The 21,207-nt window shown below is 34.9% G+C and overlaps 3 protein-coding genes across 4 annotated transcripts in view; 2 read left to right on the plus strand and 1 right to left on the minus strand.

The window, feature by feature from the left end:
* pds5a (PDS5 cohesin associated factor A) overlaps positions 1-1,071 on the plus strand; it is a 32,840-nt gene extending 31,769 nt beyond the window's left edge. For both annotated transcript variants that reach the window (XM_084106857.1, XM_084106856.1), the window contains one exon: positions 208-1,071. In XM_084106857.1, the coding sequence (XP_083962983.1) occupies positions 208-211 (4 nt within the window). In that variant the 3' untranslated portion in view covers positions 212-1,071. The remainder of the gene's footprint in view (positions 1-207) is intronic.
* An 84-nt stretch (positions 1,072-1,155) lies between these two features.
* Positions 1,156-8,830, minus strand: ube2kb (ubiquitin-conjugating enzyme E2Kb). The gene is made up of 7 exons (XM_084106858.1): positions 8,436-8,830; positions 7,625-7,718; positions 7,466-7,524; positions 6,243-6,325; positions 5,975-6,074; positions 5,735-5,863; positions 1,156-2,813 (listed from the first exon to the last, which is right to left on the minus strand). The coding sequence occupies exons 1-7, from the start codon at positions 8,496-8,498 to the stop codon at positions 2,739-2,741; spliced, it is 603 nt and encodes a 200-aa protein (XP_083962984.1). The 5' UTR covers positions 8,499-8,830; the 3' UTR covers positions 1,156-2,738.
* A 2,563-nt stretch (positions 8,831-11,393) lies between these two features.
* On the plus strand, positions 11,394-20,751 carry smim14 (small integral membrane protein 14). Its single transcript, XM_084107238.1, has 5 exons — positions 11,394-11,680; positions 17,015-17,095; positions 18,789-18,837; positions 18,927-19,075; positions 19,350-20,751. Exons 2-5 carry the CDS (start codon positions 17,021-17,023, stop codon positions 19,386-19,388), a joined length of 312 nt encoding a protein of 103 aa, XP_083963364.1. The 5' UTR covers positions 11,394-11,680; positions 17,015-17,020; the 3' UTR covers positions 19,389-20,751.
* Positions 20,752-21,207: the final 456 nt, after the last annotated feature.

A 21,207-nucleotide genomic window follows, 5' to 3' on the forward strand; every position in this document is an offset into this window, starting at 1 on the left:
TTTATGTTTCACGGAAAATTGTAAAAAATAAGAACGGTACACTGGTTTGCAATGACATGGGGATAAGTAAATATTGACAATTCTTTCTAAGGTTTCTGCAGGCCCACATGGAATCTCACCTGGCCTAGATATCAGTAGTTGTCTTACTTTCTATGTCATACTCTGCTATAATGCAAATTGTTGATTTATGTTTTGTTTTTGTTTCAGGTAAAGCGTCGGTTCGTGAAGACGAGGACGGTCAAGCAGTAAATGATTGAATGACCGAATGAAGAGACACATCTACTTAAACATGAAATGCTCTTCACAAACCTGAACTGTCTTTACCCCACACCTCAGATGAATGAGGAATGAATTCTTTAGATTCAGATGTTCAAACTTGTATGTAGAAACACAGCTGTTTCTCTTCATTAGTTTTCTTTTCTTTTTTGTTTTCTGTTGAAATTGTTCTTGTTGCGCTCTTCCTCTGTCCGGAGCCATTTTTAAAAACAAACATTTGAAAGAAAAAAAAATCTGTTTTAATCTGCTCTAAGGTTGCTTATTAAATACATGGAAAGATTTTTTTTACTGTTTTATCTCCCTCTCCTCTTTTAACCCTCTATTAAATCCAAATATTGTCATCAGATTTCTTTGATTGCAAGGATTCATTGAGGCTCACTTCCTCCATTCATTTAGTTCCTCCTCTACATTTACAGTGCAAGACTGTATGATTAGTAATGCTGCTATTTATTCTGCTGGGTGTACGAGCATGAATTCCTCATTCAAGGGACACCCTGCATTTGCTACATGAGATGTGTTTGGATTCATTCTAAATATTGTTCCAAATCCAATATTCAAATTGCTTCACATTTAAATAGGATAAGTTATTCCATTTAATCCCCCCCCCACATTTTTAACCGTTACAAAGCTGTTTTTCACCAATTTACATTCTTAGAATATGCATTTGACATCTACTGACGTAGATGTAATAACTTGCACAGAACAGAGATTCACAGAGAACGAGTTAATTTTTCACTTTTTTAATTCAAAAGAATGACAGTTTCACAATAAATAACCATGCTTGTACGGCTCGAGTAGGTTTGTTTCTGTCTCGTTTTGTAAAGGAGCTTAAAGTGACTAAAGCCAGAGCCTATGACCTGCATTTCTCCTTTGACAGAAGTTTTTGTCCTTTTATTCACTTCGTGCAATATTGAACAAGGTGATCACTACAGGAAGACAGTCTTTTTGTTTTTGTTTCGTTTTTGTTTTTCATACAAAATATAAATCCAGCCATCGATGGTGCATTCTAGAGATGAACAGTACTTTATCCCCCAAAAAAACTTGGCTGTATGTACATGAGAAAGGTGTATGAAAGTGGGGGCATTATGAAAACAGATGGTATGTGGGAACGCTAGCAAATAGAGGGAGGTCAAGTAACAAAGGGAGAAAATAAACCTTTTAACAAAGAACAGAACACTAGGTAAAAAAAAAAAAAAAACAGGTTCACAAAGCATTGTGTGGCAGTACTCGCTCTTGGCCCGTTTGCGTTGAAGCATCTTTGTAGAATTGAAAACTCTAGCTGTTTGATTCATGCTTGCAACAGTTTGAAACGTGTGAAATATTAAATAATATCTGCAGCCTGCGAGTGGAAATCTGAATACAAATGCGGTATGATCCAAAAAAAAAAAAAAACGCACACCCCATACTGAGAGACTCTTTTAAACCTCTACACCAATTAGTTCTGTGCCTTAACAGTTTTTGATGAGCCTCAACATCTTGATTGTTCCACAAAGAAAAATCCAATCATTATTAGAGGAGAAACTCATCTTCACTTCCTCATCTCAGCATGTACAAACTTTTTATACTTAATGCAAGTTTTATACAATACATTCTTCAAAAAAAAAAAAAAAAAACTCGAGGCAACTCAAGGTATATCTGTCCATAATCAAGTCGAACCACTACAGCTGCCTTGAAAAGAAGTAGAGAAAGGATTTGTGGCCACCAATACCCCCACGTCGACCCCTTTGTCAAAAAGAGGGAAAAGTGAGAAGGGGCATCTTCCTTTGATTTAAAAAACATTAACACTTCACCCAGTACATTTGAAACCATGTCTGCACACACAACGTAACACCATGTCATCTGGCCATTTCAACTACTAAACAGATGATTAGTGCAAAGGAAAGCCAAAAGAAACATTAAAAGAATCAAATGAGCAAATAAAACACACATTTGTTCATCGTAAGAGCGTCAAATAGAAGGGGTCTAATTAATCACAAAATTTGTGTTTTTATATACTTAATATCCCAAAACAATTTTATAGTGTACAGATAGAAGAAAAAAACAACATTCCTGCTATTTTGCCTTTTAAATGTACACAACCTTAAATATACTAATTTACATGTTCTAACATTGTTTCACAGATGCACGTGTTTCCTTAGTGTGAAATGACGGTGATACAGGCTTTGTCTTTGTTGGGTTTCTTTAAAAGGGAAGTGACGTCCTAAATTTAAGAGGGAAAATGATTGTAGCAAGGCAAAAACAAAGTGAAAATGACGGGAGGAAAAAGACACGGGACGTGAACATTTGCTAGAGATAGATGATGACTAATTGTCTTGCAGTCTAACTGCTGATCTTACCCAAACATTCACTCTGAACACAAACCAAGATGGCTGATGCACGCGTGTATGGTTGGGCAGGAGTGAACGGGTCATGAAGCAGGAGGGGTTTGAGGGAAACATGGCCTGATGAAAAGAACTGGATGATCAGTTGCTTAGTAGCAGTTCTGTCGCTGTCTCCACATCCCATGATTTTGATGACAAGGCTACTATTACTGCATTCTGTTTGGGAGAGAAAGACAGAATGTTACGCTCCATTTCTAAGCAACAGCAAATTTGTTAAATTAACTCTTTTAGCTGATGCTAACGGTCCACTTATTGGACAATGAAATTACAGCCAGACTGACTTAATCAGAACACCATAAAGAGCTATTCCACAACTCAACTGAACTTACGAATGCCAAATTTCATTCTTTCCAATAGTGCCTACAAACATCACAGGAAAATAAATAATTTGAAACTATATTAAAGTAGAAAACACATATAGAGCTGTCAACTGATTAAAACATTAATCGCACATTTTTCTGTAATTGATCGCACATAATCTTTTAAAATATTTAAAATTTCACATTTAATGTTTAATGGCATCTTTTTAAGAAAGAAGGCCAGTACCGATACCAATACTGTTACTGATGTCTGAAATTGATTTATTTTTCTCAATTTTAGCCATTATAACCATTCAGCATTACAGTATAATTAAAAGCTATCAATTTTAGCATTTATGAGGCTTTCAAAAATTACAACAACTTTTAATTTAATTGAACTTAAAGCAATTTTCACATAAACCTATTGTAATCCATGCCACATTTACCTGTGCCCTTCAATATATCAGGGCTCACAACAGGTAGGATATATAAAGAAATTGAATAAAGTTATCATACTGCATAGTCTTTACTGCATAAATTATAAACTTAAATAATCCTTATTAAAGACAAAAGTTATTCAGTCAAGAGCAGTGAGTGATTTTCTCCTTTTCTTTTGTTCTTTGATTGAAAGCAATATTTTGAATATTTGCTTCAATAAGCAAATATTTAAAGCAATATGACCACTTTTAGTGTATTTTTTATTAAATAAAAGCAGCCTTGGGGAGCATAAGAGACTTCTTTCAAAAACATAAAGTAATGTTTCCAAACTTTTGAGAGGTACTGTAAAACGTTATTTTAAAATTGTAATAGAAATCTTACCAAACCAAACTTTTTAATGGTAGTGTATGTCAACATGTGAGAAAACATTTACCTAAAAATATTAATTAATTTTCATTGTGTAATACATCTGTATATTTTACAGACACTGTAGTCTAGGCGGTTGCCAACTTTTGTGACATGAAGTGTCATTTTTATTTTATTTTATTTAAATGTATTATAGGTTTAGTTGTTTACTAGTTTGAAGTTACGGCAGGTTTTGATAATTCAAGAATGCATCATTAATCAACGCAATTTTGTCTTGTCTGCCAGCCACTTTGGTGGGCGACCTGTAAAACATGTCAGATTATCCTTGGACAAAAAAGATGCACAATTATTAAACTGCTTTACAATCAAACCAAAGCATGTGCGGTACGGTCACTTGTTGTGTTTCAGGAGTCTCGCGCTGCAGTAAACCATGTAAATGTCTATTACTTTATCAAATGAAAATTCACCCTATTTTCGTGTTATTTATCTTACTCAGAAAGATTAATCCATGCATGTTTTTTAAATTAGTTTTGACAATAATATTTTATTAAATGTCATAAATTGATCTTCCAGTGAAAAGACAGACTTCTCTCTGGTGATGCATGCCGAACTTCTCCAAACATTTAGTCCGCTTAAACCGGCTTTTTCTTAAGATTGCTTTCAGATCTGCCACAATTCAATTAAAAACCGATGGATAGAACAAAGTCCTCATCCTTCTTTTTTATTATTATTTACATGCACTTAGCAGATACTATCAAAAGCGACTTACAAGAGAGGAACAAAGCAATATGTCAGGGAGCCAACAATATTGGTAATATACAATGCCAGGTTTATTTGACAACTACATTTAATACAAGTTTTTTTTTCTTCTTTTTTTGCAAGTGCACTGGTTTAAGGGTGTGGGGTGGTTAAGTGCCTGTGGAAGACGTGTGTCTTCACCTGCTTCTTTAAGGATGTGATGTTTTTCAATAATCACTTTAAAGTTATGAATTTCTTGTTTAGGAGTTGTTTTTTAAGAGGACTTTGAGACGAAAACAGCTATTGAGTAGATTCTTTCAGACATTTGAATTAAAAAAAGGGGGGCTAAAAATTTTTATTCACAAGCCACCATTAATTGTGTATATATGTTAAATGGATAGTCTGTTAAATGGAAAATTCTGTCATTATTTACTCACCCTCATGTTGTTCCAAATCTGTAAGACTTTTGCTCATCTTCGAACACAAATGAAGATCTTTTTGATGAAATCTGAGAGCTTTCTGTCTACTACCACTTTGATGCTTCAAAATGTTCATAAAGAGATTGTAAAACTAATCTATATGAATTAAGATGTTTAGTCCAGAATTTTCTGAAGAGATATGATCGTTTTATATGACAAACAGATTGAATTTAGGCTGTGGCAACATTCCTGCAAAGCTACCTGAAAAACTATGCGCAAGTGTACCTAGATGATAAATAAAATCAATTTATGACATTATTTTTGAAAGAACTCTCACTTTACAGCATTTTTACACAAGTGCCTAATCTGTTCATCACATAAATCGTCCAAGTCTCTTCAGAAAATTCGGACTATACCGCTCAATTCATATGGATTAGTTTTACAATCTCTTTATGAGCTTTTTTAAGCGTCAAAGTTTCAGTTGCGTAGCCGTCAATGGAGGGACAGAAATCTCTCAGATTTCCGCAAAAAGATCTTCATTTGTGTTCTGAAGATGAACGAAAGTTTGGAACAGCATGAGGGTGAGTAATTAATGACAGAATTTTTGGGTGAACTGTCCCTTTAAGGACTGTAATAGGACAAGCTTGAAAACTCAGTGACATTGTTCATATCCAATTTATATCAAGTAATGTGCTGAAAGCTAAAGGCAACACGTGCCAATAGTGCCACGCGTCCCTAAGGTTGCCAACCCCTGCTGTAGTGTGTGCATCTCTGAATTTAACCACACTAGAAGCGGTCTATTTTTTTTAGTACTTACTTTGTCAAAGCCCATTGCACAAAGTTTGTCTATTTTGCGTGTGTACTCCGGACTGGACACGGGAGCACCAGCGTAAACGTGAGACCAGAGACGAGCAGTTTGTTTGAACATTTCTGGATTCTGCTTATACTGCAAAAAACCACAACAGTGATGTACTTGAAAGGTTTGCAATGCTTTGTTATTGCACATTCTCTGTCAGACAGACACACTGAAAGTTGCATATTTTACACACATATGTACCTGATTGGCTACCACAGCGTCTTGAGGATCATCTGGCTCTGCTGCAGCTAACAGAGCCTGTAGTGACAGCAGGACTGTTCGCAAAGTCATAGCAGCAGCCCTGTACACAGGAAGTGAAGACAGAATAAGTAGTAGTTGAAGAATGTCAGAATCTTTTAAAAAAAGGAACAGGAACAGGAAAGAGTGCAGTGTCAAAAGCATTAGATGATGCAGGATATGCTAGATAACAATAAACAAGACCTATCATACTCAATTAATAAGCACTCACCATTGGTCTTTTAAAATGTCCAAACATATCGCCCCCGTAACTGAACTTATATTGGGATGCCAGATTTTAGTAATAAACCGCACCTGAAAAAGATGAAAAATAAATAAATAAATCATGTTTTAACTTCAACATCCTTTGATCTCTCAATTAAAGTCAACAATAAATCATAATCGATCACATCTTCTTTATTAGTGCACGTTCTGGCTCTTCTTGTGCACGATTCATCAGTGCACAGTGCTAGAATTGAGGGGGAATTGGGGAGACCCCCCCCATAAGTTAAATTAAAAATAGAAAAATTAAACTCTTGTTTTGGAACTAAAAAAATTAAGTTTAATTTTATTAATAATAATTTTAATAATTTATGATTACAAATTTCTGTTGTCATCTCTGTGTTTACAGTCCCATTTAGAGCATACTAGCAGGTATTTTTATATAATGTCAGTAGTAGTAATTCTTGCATGAATAGATTTAGCTGCCACAGAAAATACCGAGCTCTTCACTGCTTAGTTAATCAAGTCAAGTGTTAGTAAATTTAAGTCTGGAAGACTGGTTAAATCTATAGACTGTCTTTGAATTTTTGCAACTAGTGTTGACTCCTCGAGACTGTAAAGGCCTGTTCACACCAAGGATGATTACTATAACGATAAAGAAATAGTTGCAGAAATCATTCAAAATATAAAAAAAACAAAACAGCAGAGTCCACATCACAACAATAATGATAACGGCACAAAGAAAATGTCATTCTAATCACTTTTAAAACTATTTGTCCAGCTAATGAAAAATAAAAACAATGACAGACAGTCCATAAGAATCCATCCAGCTTTAAGAGCTTGAGCATTCAAGTGGAATTTTTACGAAATAAAAATCGGTAAATTAGTTTATTCCCTGGAAACTTAATAATACTCATCACTCTGTAGCTCTAAAATGGTGCAGAAGATGCTAACAAATGAGTAGCCTAAGTTTTTGAAGTTTTTAATATTTAATATTAAGTGAACATGGTTGTGTGTCTTTAAACACCTGCCTGCATCATGGTATGCAAGACCCACTATTAACTATCCAATATATTCCTGACTGGTAAAATCAAGTCCCAACCTACATGCTTTCCTTAGTTTCCTATTGAAAATCCTGTTTCACATAGAATTACACTAGATTATGTTTTACCTTAAATATTAACCACAATAACTAATAATCATAAAAACATCAAATATTAAAAAAAAGATTACCTTAGGTGGATTAAAAGGATATGTCTCAGGAATCTTGATTTCTAGCTGATATCGGCCCCCTGTGGGGAAAAATAGCTTGTAAGTTACAATCTTATCCACAACATTAATGTAATTACATCATGGCAGCAATAGAGAAGACTGAAAAAATAGTCACACTACCTTCATATGGTGTGTCTGGTGGTCCTGCTATTTCACCCTTTAACTCTGTGAAGTTTTCATCCACCAGATCTACTTTTATTTGATTTTTACTTGTCTGTTATAAAGCAAAACAAGAATGGAAACCGATAAAAAAAGGTCAGAATCAAACATTTAGCTAGTGAGACAATGTAATTTTCTTTAATTCTATTGCCCAGAACAAAGAAGTGACCAGTCACAAAACATAATGAGCTGCCTATGTAGACAGCATGATATGAGCCCATGATTCCCAAAAAACCTGTCTAGGTAGGCAGCTCAAAATGTTTAGAAACAGCCATGGTACTGCACTACTGAAAACTACTCAAACAGCCTAGCAGCTAACTGACACTTATCAAACATGTCTGGACACGACAAGTAAAAGAATAAAAAAAGTATTTTGAAAGATAAAACCTACATTAATGGACGATAAACACGAGTGCTTATATTATTATAGCACACTAAACAAGTGTTAGTGAAGCTAGCAGGCTAACTATGTCAAATAGCATGTAAGCTCCATAGCTAAAGCTCAGCGTGTGCCATCACAAATCTAGCCGTTCCTTGATGCGTCTATAAAGTATTTTCACATTTCGGACTAGGCTTTCGTCTTAAAACATCAAGAGAAGTACATTTATTTTCATGTATGACTTCCGTATCTAAAGGCCATCATATAACAGCTCATGCTAACATTAGCTTAGCATGCTAAGCTAGCTCATTGGCTTCTGAATGTTTACCCCCAAAAGTCATTTTATTTGTTCTCAAAGGGTAAGAAAATAGAGTAAAGTAACGTTTTGCAAACCTCTTCGCTCTTCAGCACTTCTTTAAACTCTCGCTTGATCCTCTGCACAGCGATATTTGCCATGGCTGATTGATTCCCCTCTCTCTCACTCTTTCTCTCTTTCTCTTCCGCTGTTTTTGAACCTCCAGTCCGCAAAGACTGATTGAGCTTCACTTTCACACCTCTCTCTCTCTCTCTCTCTCTCTCCTAAACAGTACACTGAACTCCAGTACAAACACTGGCAAACACAATGAGAGCCTGGAAAACTCAAACGCTGCACTAGAACACTGCGTTTGTCCTCTTTGTTGAATCAGGTGGAGATAGTATGCGTAGAAAAGCAGGGCTCTTGACAGATCCAGAAAGCTTTCAGATCTAGTATCACAGTCCCCTATGGAGTGCTGCTGTCACATGATATCGTCGATGCATCTGTTTCACTCCCACGTGATACAAGTAAAAACACATCTGTCCATCCTCACCCCTGCAATGTTTTTGCTAACAAATTATATTTTTAATTAACAAATCAATAGTAAATCATTTAGGCCTCAATTGTATAATGGAAAATGAACATAAATTACGTGATTTGAATGTAACCTACAAAATGATCAGTCAGTCATGAAAATGAACATAAATTAAGATATTTGAATGTAACATACACAATTATGTATTAAACATTACCATTCAAAAGTTTTGGGTCAGTAAGATTTTTTGAGGCTGAACTATTATCCGTCAAATGTGACAGAAAAGACATTTAAATGATAATGTCTGCTTCAAATAAATACTGTTCTTTTAAACTTTCTATTCGTCAAATAATCATGAAAATCAGTTTCCATAAAAATATGAAGAATCACAACTCTTTTCAACATTGTTAATAAGAAATGTGTCTAGAGCAATCAGATGATCATGTGACACTGACGTTTTTTTTTTTTTTTTTTGGTGAATTCTTTCAAAACATTAAAAAAAATCACAAACTTGAGATCACAAGAGATCACAGCAATAGCAAATCACAATGATCCAATCAATTCCAGATGGATGAAATCAAGTCCCACCCCTCATTTTTCTTGTTCGATAAGCCATTTCACTTAGATACACATCACAATAGAGAAGAAAGACAACTTCTGTTTCATGCCGACAGGGGGACATGGCTTCTCTAAATAACAGCCCCCCAAAAGTGATCTCTGGTTATGAAAAACTGTCCGAAAAAAAATATTGTTTTGCTGCAAAGCACACTAAGTGGTTGCATGTCATAGCATCATGTGTATTTAGTTTTTTAATAAGAAAACATCATGCCAACATCATGAGACAGTTGTTAGTCTGAAGTTTTGGGGTGAAATTAAAGTATCGCAGAGGTAAAAAGTGCAAAACGCCCTATTCACCCTACAAAAATACTCATCTTTTTAAGTAGTTTTCACCATTACATGATTTCTTAACCCCACTTGATGAGCTTTAAGTTACAAAGATATCAAGTTAACTGATTGGCATGCCAGTTTACTTGGCATTTTAGATACTTAGCGATTTAACACTACACATTACAATCCCATAGAAATTTTTTTTTTGCAATCAGCCATTTTCTATATTTTTTCAGCAGTATTCAGTTGGTCATGTGACCTTAACATGGTGGCTTCCATTAGGCAACCCGCTGCAAGTAAAATAAAATAAATCCTAAAAGTATTATATTACCTGAAATGAAATATTTTTAAATATTTCAAGTAATGCAATCACTAATAATGCAATCACTAATAATGTTATTTCTGAAAGTTCTCTGAATGTTCAAAACGTACATTTTTTTAAATGATTTGGTAATGCGAACGTTACAATTTTGGGATTGTTACTTTTTAACGTTCTTTGAACAAAGTGAAACAAGAAGAAACATGTTAGTTTACAAATGTACTAAAAATGTTTCAGAAACAAATGTGCCATGCATGACCGATGTTTAGATCCATAGACCAGATAACTTTGAACGAATGTTCTATTAACATTACTGGAAGAATGTTTGTTCATAACTTTAAGAGAACCTTTCCAGAATTTTGGGAGGTTCTGAGAATGTTCCCTGTTAACTGGGATTGTGTCTAACACAATTCTGGAATTTCAGCAAAGCAGAATTATGAGTATTTCTATGCTGGTGTCACTGTTGCCTTAATTGTGCATGGGGGAATGTTACCACAAATGCAGTAATTATTCACATTAATGTTTACAGCTAATTGATGTCAGTAATATAGCCTAGTCTACATCATTGTTATGGGTTTTCACTGTAATACAACACAAAAATGTCACAAATATTGATTTAAAATTATGTTTATTTATTATATTATTAAATTTATATATATATATATATATATTAAAAAGCTGCAGCAAATTCAGTAATTGTAGGCATATAAATGAGGAAAGAAAGTTGAACGAAATCATGCGGGGACTGATTATGCTACTGAGATGAATGAGTCTTTATTTTTGTTACTTTGTTTTTAAAAACATTTTCCAAAATTACTCTTTATTTCTTTATTAAAGAGTTTCTTTATGTGTACAACTTTTAATGCAGCTGTGGCTAATCTATTTCCCTAGATTATAAGAGCACACACACACACACACACACACACACGACTGTCAGTGATGTGCACTGCAATTATGCATTTCATTATGTACACCCCGCCGGCAGCAGAATGCCGATAACCAATGAATAGGTGATGCGCTCTGCGAACGGTGAGAAAAGCAACGGCCTCTCAGTGTTTACCAAAATCTGCGACGTTTCACGTCATGTAGCGACGTGGCTCCCATCTGTTAGTTCCACCCATAGACTGTAAAAAAAGATTCCACCACACGAATGTACGAATCCTACTAGTAAAAGGCTTCTCTCATTAATATTAATTAGTAGGTGTTATGTTCGCGCACTCGACCTTGCTTGCTGATTTGCTGAAACAACGTAGACGTTAAAGCGACGAAGACTTACCTCATGAATAATAATTAAGCTACGCAATTGGAAGCCCCAGGAAGGATGCAAAACAAACCGTCAGCGCAAGCTCATTACAATTCATGAACCAAGCCTTCGCCATAGTAACATTCCTAATTTTGCTTCCCTGATCCTTATCAAAACACAGACGGAACATCAGCCGGAGCTGCGGCCCATTGCCAAACAGCAGTGTACACAAGGGAGCAGTCGCACTGGATTCGGCCTGTGCGACCGGAGACTCTCTGGGGTCAATATTCACATATCGGTCCTCCTGGTTTAAAGCGAATGTTTTTAAATCTCTTCGCGTGAGTTGTCGAAGTCATTGGTAAGACATCTGTTTACCCAAATCTTGTGTTTTCCATTTGGGTTAACTTTTTATTTAATTTGGTCTTTTTTTTTTTTTTTTTAATGCTGTCTGCAGATTCAATTAATTACGATGCTTTTATGAATAATTATAATTCCTCCATCGAAGACCATATCGAAATAATGTAACGTTAGCCTACGTCAAACAGCTTTAAACTAGAATATTTTGGGCATCTCATGATGTGAAATGTGTTTTTATTCTTTGTTTATATTAACGTTACTTCAACGATATACATCTTGTGTTTATGAGCGGTTTATATATATATATATATATTGTTTCGATAGACAGTAGGTTATTCAAGTCAGCCGGTTGAGTGTGAAGTTATCGAAGAGGAAGCAACAAAACAGAACAAAGTTTTGAAAAAACGTAACGTTGCCTAAAAAAAACCAAGAAATGTGCATCAAACGTCTTTTTGTCGTACTATTTTGTAAAAAGTATAGTAAGCGTCGTTCTTCCCTGAAACCTGACTTTATTATTTTCCAGTTTCGTATATTCGTAGGCTACTCCCACTTATTAAAACGCACCAAACAAGCGTCGAGTTTTGAGAGAGTTTGTCTATATGGTATTAAGCTGGGACCTGACTATGGAGAGAGAATTGTGTCTTTATTACATGCGATAAAATAAATGATCTGAGAGAAAAAAAAAGTTTGAGAGAAAAAGTTATCACACTGATAGCAAAAAAGCATTTCATGAGAGAAAAAAGAATATTTGAGAGAAAGTATTTTCTCATAGAACATAAAAAATATAAATTTGAAATTTTTACAATTATTTCTGAGAAAAAAAATCTCTCTCAAAATACTTAGAAAAAAACTCTCAAATATATATTTTTTGCTATCAGTGTGAAAACATTTTCTCTAAAAAAAAAAAGTGTTTCTCTCAAAACGCTTTTCTTTGCTCTCGATGCAATTTCTTGCTCTCGTGTCAGGATTTTGCTTTTGCTGTGAAAATTGTGTCATGGGCGGGGCCACGTTCCTATTGGCCAGTAGGGTGAGCATCGTCTTATCTTGGGAGTCGAACTGAATCATTACACCATTGTTCGGTTCACCGGCATAGATGCCGCCTCTGCCTTAGTTGAGCATATAATACACAATATAATACACATTCATTCATGAATATGACTGCTATTTTTTAATGTTTAATCTTCAGTGATGCTGAACTTGCTCAGCCAGCTACCCATCGAGTTGTGTGTGTCATCATCTTACCCATACGCGTAGGAGCTTCAAAATTTAAGTTTTGTCCCCCCCCAAATTTCCCAATGTAAGATTTTGGTTTGCATTGCCTGCCTATCTCTGCCGATTTCGGAGTCTCCAAATGAATCCATTCTGCAACTTTTAAATACATAATTAAATTTTTAAAAACGAAATTATAGGCTTAAGTGCAGGGTCCGAAAGTTGGTCGTTTTGTCGCAAAAAAAAAAAAAAAAATACAAGTGCGGATTAGAACCCAAAACCTCTGACACGCTTGGCGAAAGTTCTACCACTGGACCATTAAGGTATACGTCAGATGGTCACACGAAAATTCTTGGCACTGACAACATATATTAGGCTACATCTTATTAAACGACAACTTAAACCCCATGTAGCCTACTATTTAAATCGATTGCTGGACATCGTAATGTTATTGTACATATAGCCTATCTGATATTGATATTGCCCCTCCGTATATTTACCAGGCCCACCTATTAATGACGTTCTGTATCCGCCACTGACGTAACGTAGGAAAGGAAACGTGGAAGTTAAAATACTCAAATAAATACTGCTAACATATTTTGAGCATTTAAGTGCTTTATATAGGCTATATATATATATATATATATATATATATATATATATATATATATTCCCCCGAAGCCCCCTAGCATTTACTGTCCACCCCCAGGTTCAAAATTGCTCCTACGCCCCTGATCTTACCCAAACATTTGTGCTCAATTAAGGCAGAGGCGGCATCTACGCCGGTGAACCGAACAATGGTGTAATGATTCAGTTCGACTCCCAAGACAAGACGATGCTCACCCGACTGGCCAATAGGAACGTGGCCCCGCCCATGACACAATTTTCACAGCAAAAGCAAAATCCTGACACGAGAGCAAGAAATTGCATCGAGAGCAAAGAAAAGCGTTTTGAGAGAAACACTTTTTTTTTAGAGAAAATGTTTTCACACTGATAGCAAAAATATATATTTGAGAGTTTTTTTCAAAGTATTTTGAGAGAGATTTTTTTTCTCAGAATTTTTTTTAAAAATTTCAAATTTATATTTTTTATGTTCTATGAGAAAATACTTTCTCTCAAAACTTTTTTTAGTCTCAAATATTATTATTTTTTGCTATTGGTATGAAAACTTTTTCTCTCAAATATTCTTTTTTCTCTCATGAAATGCTTTTTTGCTATCAGTGTGATAACTTTTTCTATCAAACTTTTTTTTTTCTCTCAGATAATTTATTTTATCGCATGTAATAAAGACACAATTCTAGCTCCATACCTGACTGCTCTGACAACTAAATACAGGAATGTACATTTTTACTATAGTACTCCATTGTACCGCGTGAAGTTAATTTAATGGGAGCGCGCACACATTTTGACAAGCGCCCATCACAGTATCTCACTTAAACATATTAATACAGTCTATGCCATAATCACATTTTAACTTAATGTTAACATTTAATTGTAATCAAGTGAAATTTGTATGTGGGATTTTTTTTTATTTTTGTGTAATATATATTAATTAAAGGTTTTACTCTAACGGCGTTCTCATTAAATACATTTACATGAATTGGGCCAATATGAAAATGAAACAAGATAAAATAAATTTAGGAGCAATTTGGTGCTTGGACAGTTTTATATATATATATATATATATATATATATATATATATATATATATATATATATATATATATATATATATATTAGTGCTGTCAATCGATTAAATTTTTCTGTGATTAATCGCGATTAAAACACTTACGTTTTTAATATATTTTATAATGTAATAATTTCACATTTAATCTCCAAATTAATGTAGAAACAACATAAAGACAGTATATTTTAAATATTTGTTTAATGGCATCTTTTCATGAATGAAGGCCAGAATCACTAATATTAATACTGCTAATGATGTCTCTATAAAAATGTATATTGTTTTTCAATTTTAAACATTAATTATAGCCATTCAACAATACAGTGTAATTAACAGCTATTAACAGCTCTTTTTTTAAACATTTATTAGGGTTCAAAAAATATAACAACTTTTAATATAAGTGAATTTAAAACAATCATATAAATGTCATATTTACCTGTGCCCTTACTGTCTAACAGGTAGGACTTATACATAAATTAAATAAAGTTATCAAACAGTCTGCGCTGCATAAATTTATTGAATGGTTTAAAAGCATTTGCATGAATAACAGATCATATAATGTAACGCTAGCCAAAGAATTACAGAAAAATGGATGCTGCTTTAATTGTTTTAAAAAAAATTACGCGTTAAACTGGAAAAAATGAATTGCATGCGTTAACGTTGACAGCACTAATATATATACAGTGAGGAAAATAAGTATTTGAACACCCTGCTATTTTGCAAGTTCTCCCACTTGGAAATCATGGAGGGGTCTGAAATTGTCATCGTAGGTGCATGTCCACTGTGAGAGACATAATCTAAAAAAAAAAATCCAGAAATCACAATATATGATTTTTTAACTATTTATTTGTATGATACAGCTGCAAATAAGTACCTGTTGAGGTCGTTAGCTGCATAAAGACACCTGTCCACCCCATACAATCAGTAAGAATCCAACTACTAACATGGCCAAGACCAAAGAGCTGTCCAAAGACACTAGAGACAAAATTGTACACCTCCATAAGGCTGGAAAGGGCTACGGGGAAATTGCCAAGCAGCTTGGTGAAAAAAGGTCCACTGTTGGAGCAATCATTAGAAAATGGAAGAAGCTAAACATGACTGTCAATCTCCCTCGGACTGGGGCTCCATGCAAGATCTCACCTCGTGGGGTCTCAATGATCCTAAGAAAGGTGAGAAATCAGCCCAGAACTACACGGGAGGAGCTGGTCAATGACCTGAAAAGAGCTGGGACCACCGTTTCCAAGGTTACTGTTGGTAATACACTAAGACGTCATGGTTTGAAATCATGCATGGCACGGAAGGTTCCCCTGCTTAAACCAGCACATGTCAAGGCCCGTCTTAAGTTTGCCAATGACCATTTGGATGATCCAGAGGAGTCATGGGAGAAAGTCATGTGGTCAGATGAGACCAAAATAGAACTTTTTGGTCATAATTCAACTAAACGTGTTTGGAGGAAGAAGAATGATGAGTACCATCCCAAGAACACCATCCCTACTGTGAAGCATGGGGGTGGTAGCATCATGCTTTGGGGGTGTTTTTCTGCACATGGGACAGGGCGACTGCACTGTATTAAGGAGAGGATGACCGGGGCCATGTATTGCGAGATTTTGGGGAACAACCTCCTTCCCTCAGTTAGAGCATTGAAGATGGGTCGAGGCTGGGTCTTCCAACATGACAATGACCCGAAGCACACAGCCAGGATAACCAAGGAGTGGCTCTGTAAGAAGCATTTCAAGGTTCTGGCGTGGCCTAGCCAGTCTCCAGACCTAAACCCAATAGAGAATCTTTGGAGGGAGCTCAAACTCCGTGTTTCTCAGCGACAGCCCAGAAACCTGACTGATCTAGAGAAGATCTGTGTGGAGGAGTGGGCCAAAATCCCTCCTGCAGTGTGTGCAAACCTGGTGAAAAACTACAGGAAACGTTTGACCTCTGTAATTGCAAACAAAGGCTACTGTACCAAATATTAACATTGATTTTCTCATGTGTTCAAATACTTATTTGCAGCTGTATCATACAAATAAATAGTTACAAAATCATACATTGTGATTTCTGGATTTTTTTTTTCCGATTATGTCTCTCACAGTGGACATGCACCTACGATGACAATTTCAGACCCCTCCATGATTTCTAAGTGGGAGAACTTGCAAAATAGCAGGGTGTTCAAATACTTATTTTCCTCACTGTATATATTCAGTTAGTCTAGAGATCATTAACTGCAGGCCAAAAATAGACAGTCTTTTGAGTATTTAAAGTAGCTACTAGTCTACCACAGATTTGTGTTTATTTGAATTTCAAATGAGTCCTATAGACCTTCCCATGTGAAACCTTTATAATTCACCACACCCATGTAGATTTGAGCTAAATGTCTCTGTGTGTGTTTAAAATAATTAAAATAATTAAGTTATTAGTGTCTGGAATGTTTGTGTATTGTGTCTTATTCAGGAGAGGATGGCAGAAGGAGGTTATGACCCCTGTGAGTGCATTTGCTCTCATGAACATGCCATGAGGAGACTTATCAACCTGGTGAGTTCACCATCAAATTGTAATAATAGCAAAACAATTCGTGCTTCATTTGTGTGCCTTCTCTGCTATTAGAAATTAATCAGATGAATTCTATAGAAACTTACTGATACATTGATCTGTATGATCTGAAAGAAAAGTGAAGAATTAAGATGGACCATGTCCTCATATTGGATTTCTGTTCTTTTCTTGGTACAAAAATATACACTTCCGGTCAACAGTTTGGAATTATTATTATTTTTTTAATATATTTTTTTTTTAATGGGTTTGAAAGAAGTCTCTTATGGTCACCTGGGCTACATTTATTTGATGAAAACTCCAGTAAAATTCCAGAAACATTTCTTATTATTATCAATTCTGAAAACAGTTTGTGCTGCTTAATATTTTTGTGGAAATTGTGATACACTATCATACAAAAGTTTGGAGTAAGTAAGATTTAAAGAAAGAAAAGAAATTAATACTTTTATTCACCAAGGACACATTAAAGTGATCAAAAGTGTCCGTAAAGACATTTACAAAAGATATTCTTTTGAACTTTCTATTCATCAAAGAATTCTGAAAGGAAATATATCACATTTTCCTCAAAATCATTAAGCAGCCAATAAAAACCATGATTAGTAATTGAGCACCAATACTAATTGATAATTAGCACCAAATCAGCATATTAGAATGATTTCTGAAAGATCATGTGACACTGAACTGAAGACTAGAGTAATGATGCTGAAAATTCAGCTTTGCCATTATAGGAATAAATTACATTTTAAAATGTATTAAAATATAAAACAGTTATTTTAAATTGTTATCATAGTTTACAATATTAGGCTACAGCTTTTTTTTACTGTATTTTTGATCAAACAAATGTAGCCTTTGTGAGCATAAGAGACTTCTTTCAACTTTCAAACTGTCAAAAACTAAAGTCAGGAATTTTTATAATATAGAAAAAGAGTTGTAAGTGAATGAATTTAACAGTTGCTGATGAAGCTATGATACTAATTAATTATTGCAAAAACAGTGTAGAAAGGCATTTAGATTCAATGTCATTTGGATGTGTGCCGATCTGACAGGGTCTCTCCATGTTCCAGGCAGGTTTGTAGATTTCGAGCTGTAGTGGCCTATGCAATAACAGAAGGAACTTCATATACAGGACCAACTTCATCTAGGCAATTTATTAAAAAAATCTTTAAGTCTTTATTAAAAAATACATTTAGAAAAAATCATAGAAAAGACCTATGTTTTTTAAAAGGATGCTACGTGTTAAATAATTTTGCTGTTGTGGTCTAAATGAATGACCAATAGAGGGCGCTAGTGATTCTTTGGTTCAGGCAAAATAACACTTGATTCAACTTTGTAGAGGAAACGTTTGAATAGTTTTTGCCCTATTAAAAACAACAGATATCAATGCTTTTTGCGGTATAAAAACAGAAATACAAATATGATATAATTTAATATCAATATATATATATTTCATATGCAGGGAACTGATATTTTGCAGAGGGATACACACGTACGTTGATTGTTTTAGATAAGTTCAATTTTAATGAATGTTTTATGAATTAATGTAATGTAGAAGCATCCGTTTTGTCCTAAAACTGCTTCAAGGGAGAATCCCAATGTTGTCATTTCATCCATATAGTATGTTTTTGTGGTTTTGTTTAGCCTTTTTGATAAAATATTGTCTTTGTGATTCCTTTCCAAGCTGAGACAGTCCCAGTCCTACTGTACAGACACAGAGTGCCTTCAGGAGAGTAAGTCTGTCCGTCTAAAAAAGAGGCAAATAACACATAGCACACATGCTGTGTGTTATTTTTTTAAATTGAGTTTTGTATGTACGCAGTACCAGGCCCCAGCTCCTCAGTAGAAGGGGACATCACTCTGCCCATGATTATTATGGGATGGCTAGTTGTAGCTCTCGTGATCTTTCTGTTCCGCCCAGCCAGCTTGAGGGGCTCTTCAACCAGCGGCAAACCCTCCAGTCCCCATGGCGTAAGTCATGCCAGACAAACTCCCTCAAATCATTAATGAATGAGCATTATAATGATTAAACTGTGTCAGTTATCACTTAAAAGTAAGCCGTTATCAAACTCAATGACCTCCACATGATAACGTAATCAGAAAGTGTCGCAAATATACATCCTTAATAGCTTTTAACCATCAGTAAATCATCTCATTTGTATTATGGGCTGCTTTAACTTTGGATCACGTGATTAATATTGTAATTCTTGTTGTCATTGGATGGATTTTTTTTCTTCTTATTTAGAATCATGGCAGAGAGCCGCCAGCACCTCCAGTGGACTAACCCTGCTCAAAAGATTTGATCTTTTAATCCAGCTCCCACCTGATCAGCTACTGTGACCAGTATAACTTGTTATTTTCCTTAATCATTTGTCAGTATTTCTGATTCCAGATTCTTTAGTCCAATATTGAGAGGGTGATCTACACAGACTCTTGGATAACCAGGTGTTTCTACAATGCGAGTTGCGTTTCAAAAGAGGGAGCTAAAAAAGAAAGTTGTTCAAGTGGTGAATTGTTTTAGAGTCTGATGATTTTCAGGTTTATGTATCTCAGTCTTCAATTTCTTACTTCTTCTGTTTTTATTATAAAGCCTTATTAGGTATTTAGCAAGTTGTTAAAATAACATATACGCTTATGTAATGACACTTAACCTAGATCAGACTGTATATAAATTGCAATCTAGAGTAAAGGTTACCTAGTTATCGTGTGTCATCAAGAGATTTGGGTTATTTTCAAGTAGACTGAGGTGGAGAGAATAATATTTCTTGTCCTTTGGTAGCTTACACATTCCAAAGCTATGATGACTTCACAGACATGATGCCATTGGCCTATTGGGTCATTCTGAATACAGATGTACTTGAAATGATTCACACATTTGAGGTTGACAAAGACTACTTCTTAAATTTCAAAAATTTGTGTGAGGAAATAATTAAATGGGAGTATTCCAGTATTTACTTGGCACTTATTTCTGTAGTCATGGCTGTGTGAATGTTTGGGTCTGAGATCCGATCCAAAGCAGACATCTCCACCCTGAAGACTATGACAGTCTATTTATCCTTCATGTATAAAAACCGTTAGTGCAACTGCTAGTATAGACTGTTAAATGCCAATCTGAACAGAGTTTTGTTGCGTTTGCTCTGGAATCATTATGTTGCTATACTTTCTAGAATAGTTAGGCAAATTGTATGGGCCAAATTTCAGTGATGAAAATCTAAAAACAAGATTTATATATTCAAAATAAGATTTAAATGGGTTACTTTGGAATTTTGGTAATATTTGTGAAGAGCGCTAAGCTTAAAGGCAAATCTACCAACTAGCACTTTGGTTTTGGCACCTTTACGTTTGTGTACACTAGGCAAAGCTCCAGAAAAACACCAAAGATACAATGTTAATCTGCTCGATTTCAAGTGTGATTGAACTTCCTGGGAAACTTCCCTGTCTGTTCAGTTCTGTGAAAAATGAAAATGTTAGAATGTCTTAATGGCACAAAATTCAATTTGATTAATTGGACAGACTAATGATTTCTGGAAGGTTCAGTTAAGGTGGTGGTGTGGATTTCAGGGCATGTAAACTGAATTCTGTCTATGTACACTGTTCTAATCTATGCACTTTTGGGTACTTAAAAATAAATATAAACAATAGCATCACTTTTTGTTTTGCCTTTCTTTTGTCTAATGTACGTATGGGGGACTTTTTATTGGTTGTAATTTGTGTCTTTTTATACGTTTCTGATTAGAACGGGCTAGTATGACTCTACTCTCAATAATAATTTCTGCGTCAAAAAAGACCACTAATGATTTCCTTAGATATTACGTCAATACGTCCCAGTCACTGATTGGCTGCTGCTGCTGAAACGTCTCCGTTATCCACACACGTTTCGCTGTAATGAAATTCATGTCAAATGGCAAGTGCCCAATGTTAAATTTGGTCATATTTTTATTTAGGAGCTTGATAAATTACATTTAAATAGTAAAAAAAACGTTTCGTTCTATGATATTTAATTTGCTCGGTTTAAATCACAGACAAATTAAGATTTAGTTTGCTCTTGCTGAAGTTAACGAGGCTCTTAGTTTGAAAAGACTTCATGCCCCGGAAGCAGACGC

This window comes from Abramis brama (genome assembly GCF_963993115.1).
Source record: "Abramis brama genome assembly, chromosome: 2".
NCBI classification, from domain to species: Eukaryota; Metazoa; Chordata; class Actinopteri; order Cypriniformes; family Leuciscidae; genus Abramis; species Abramis brama.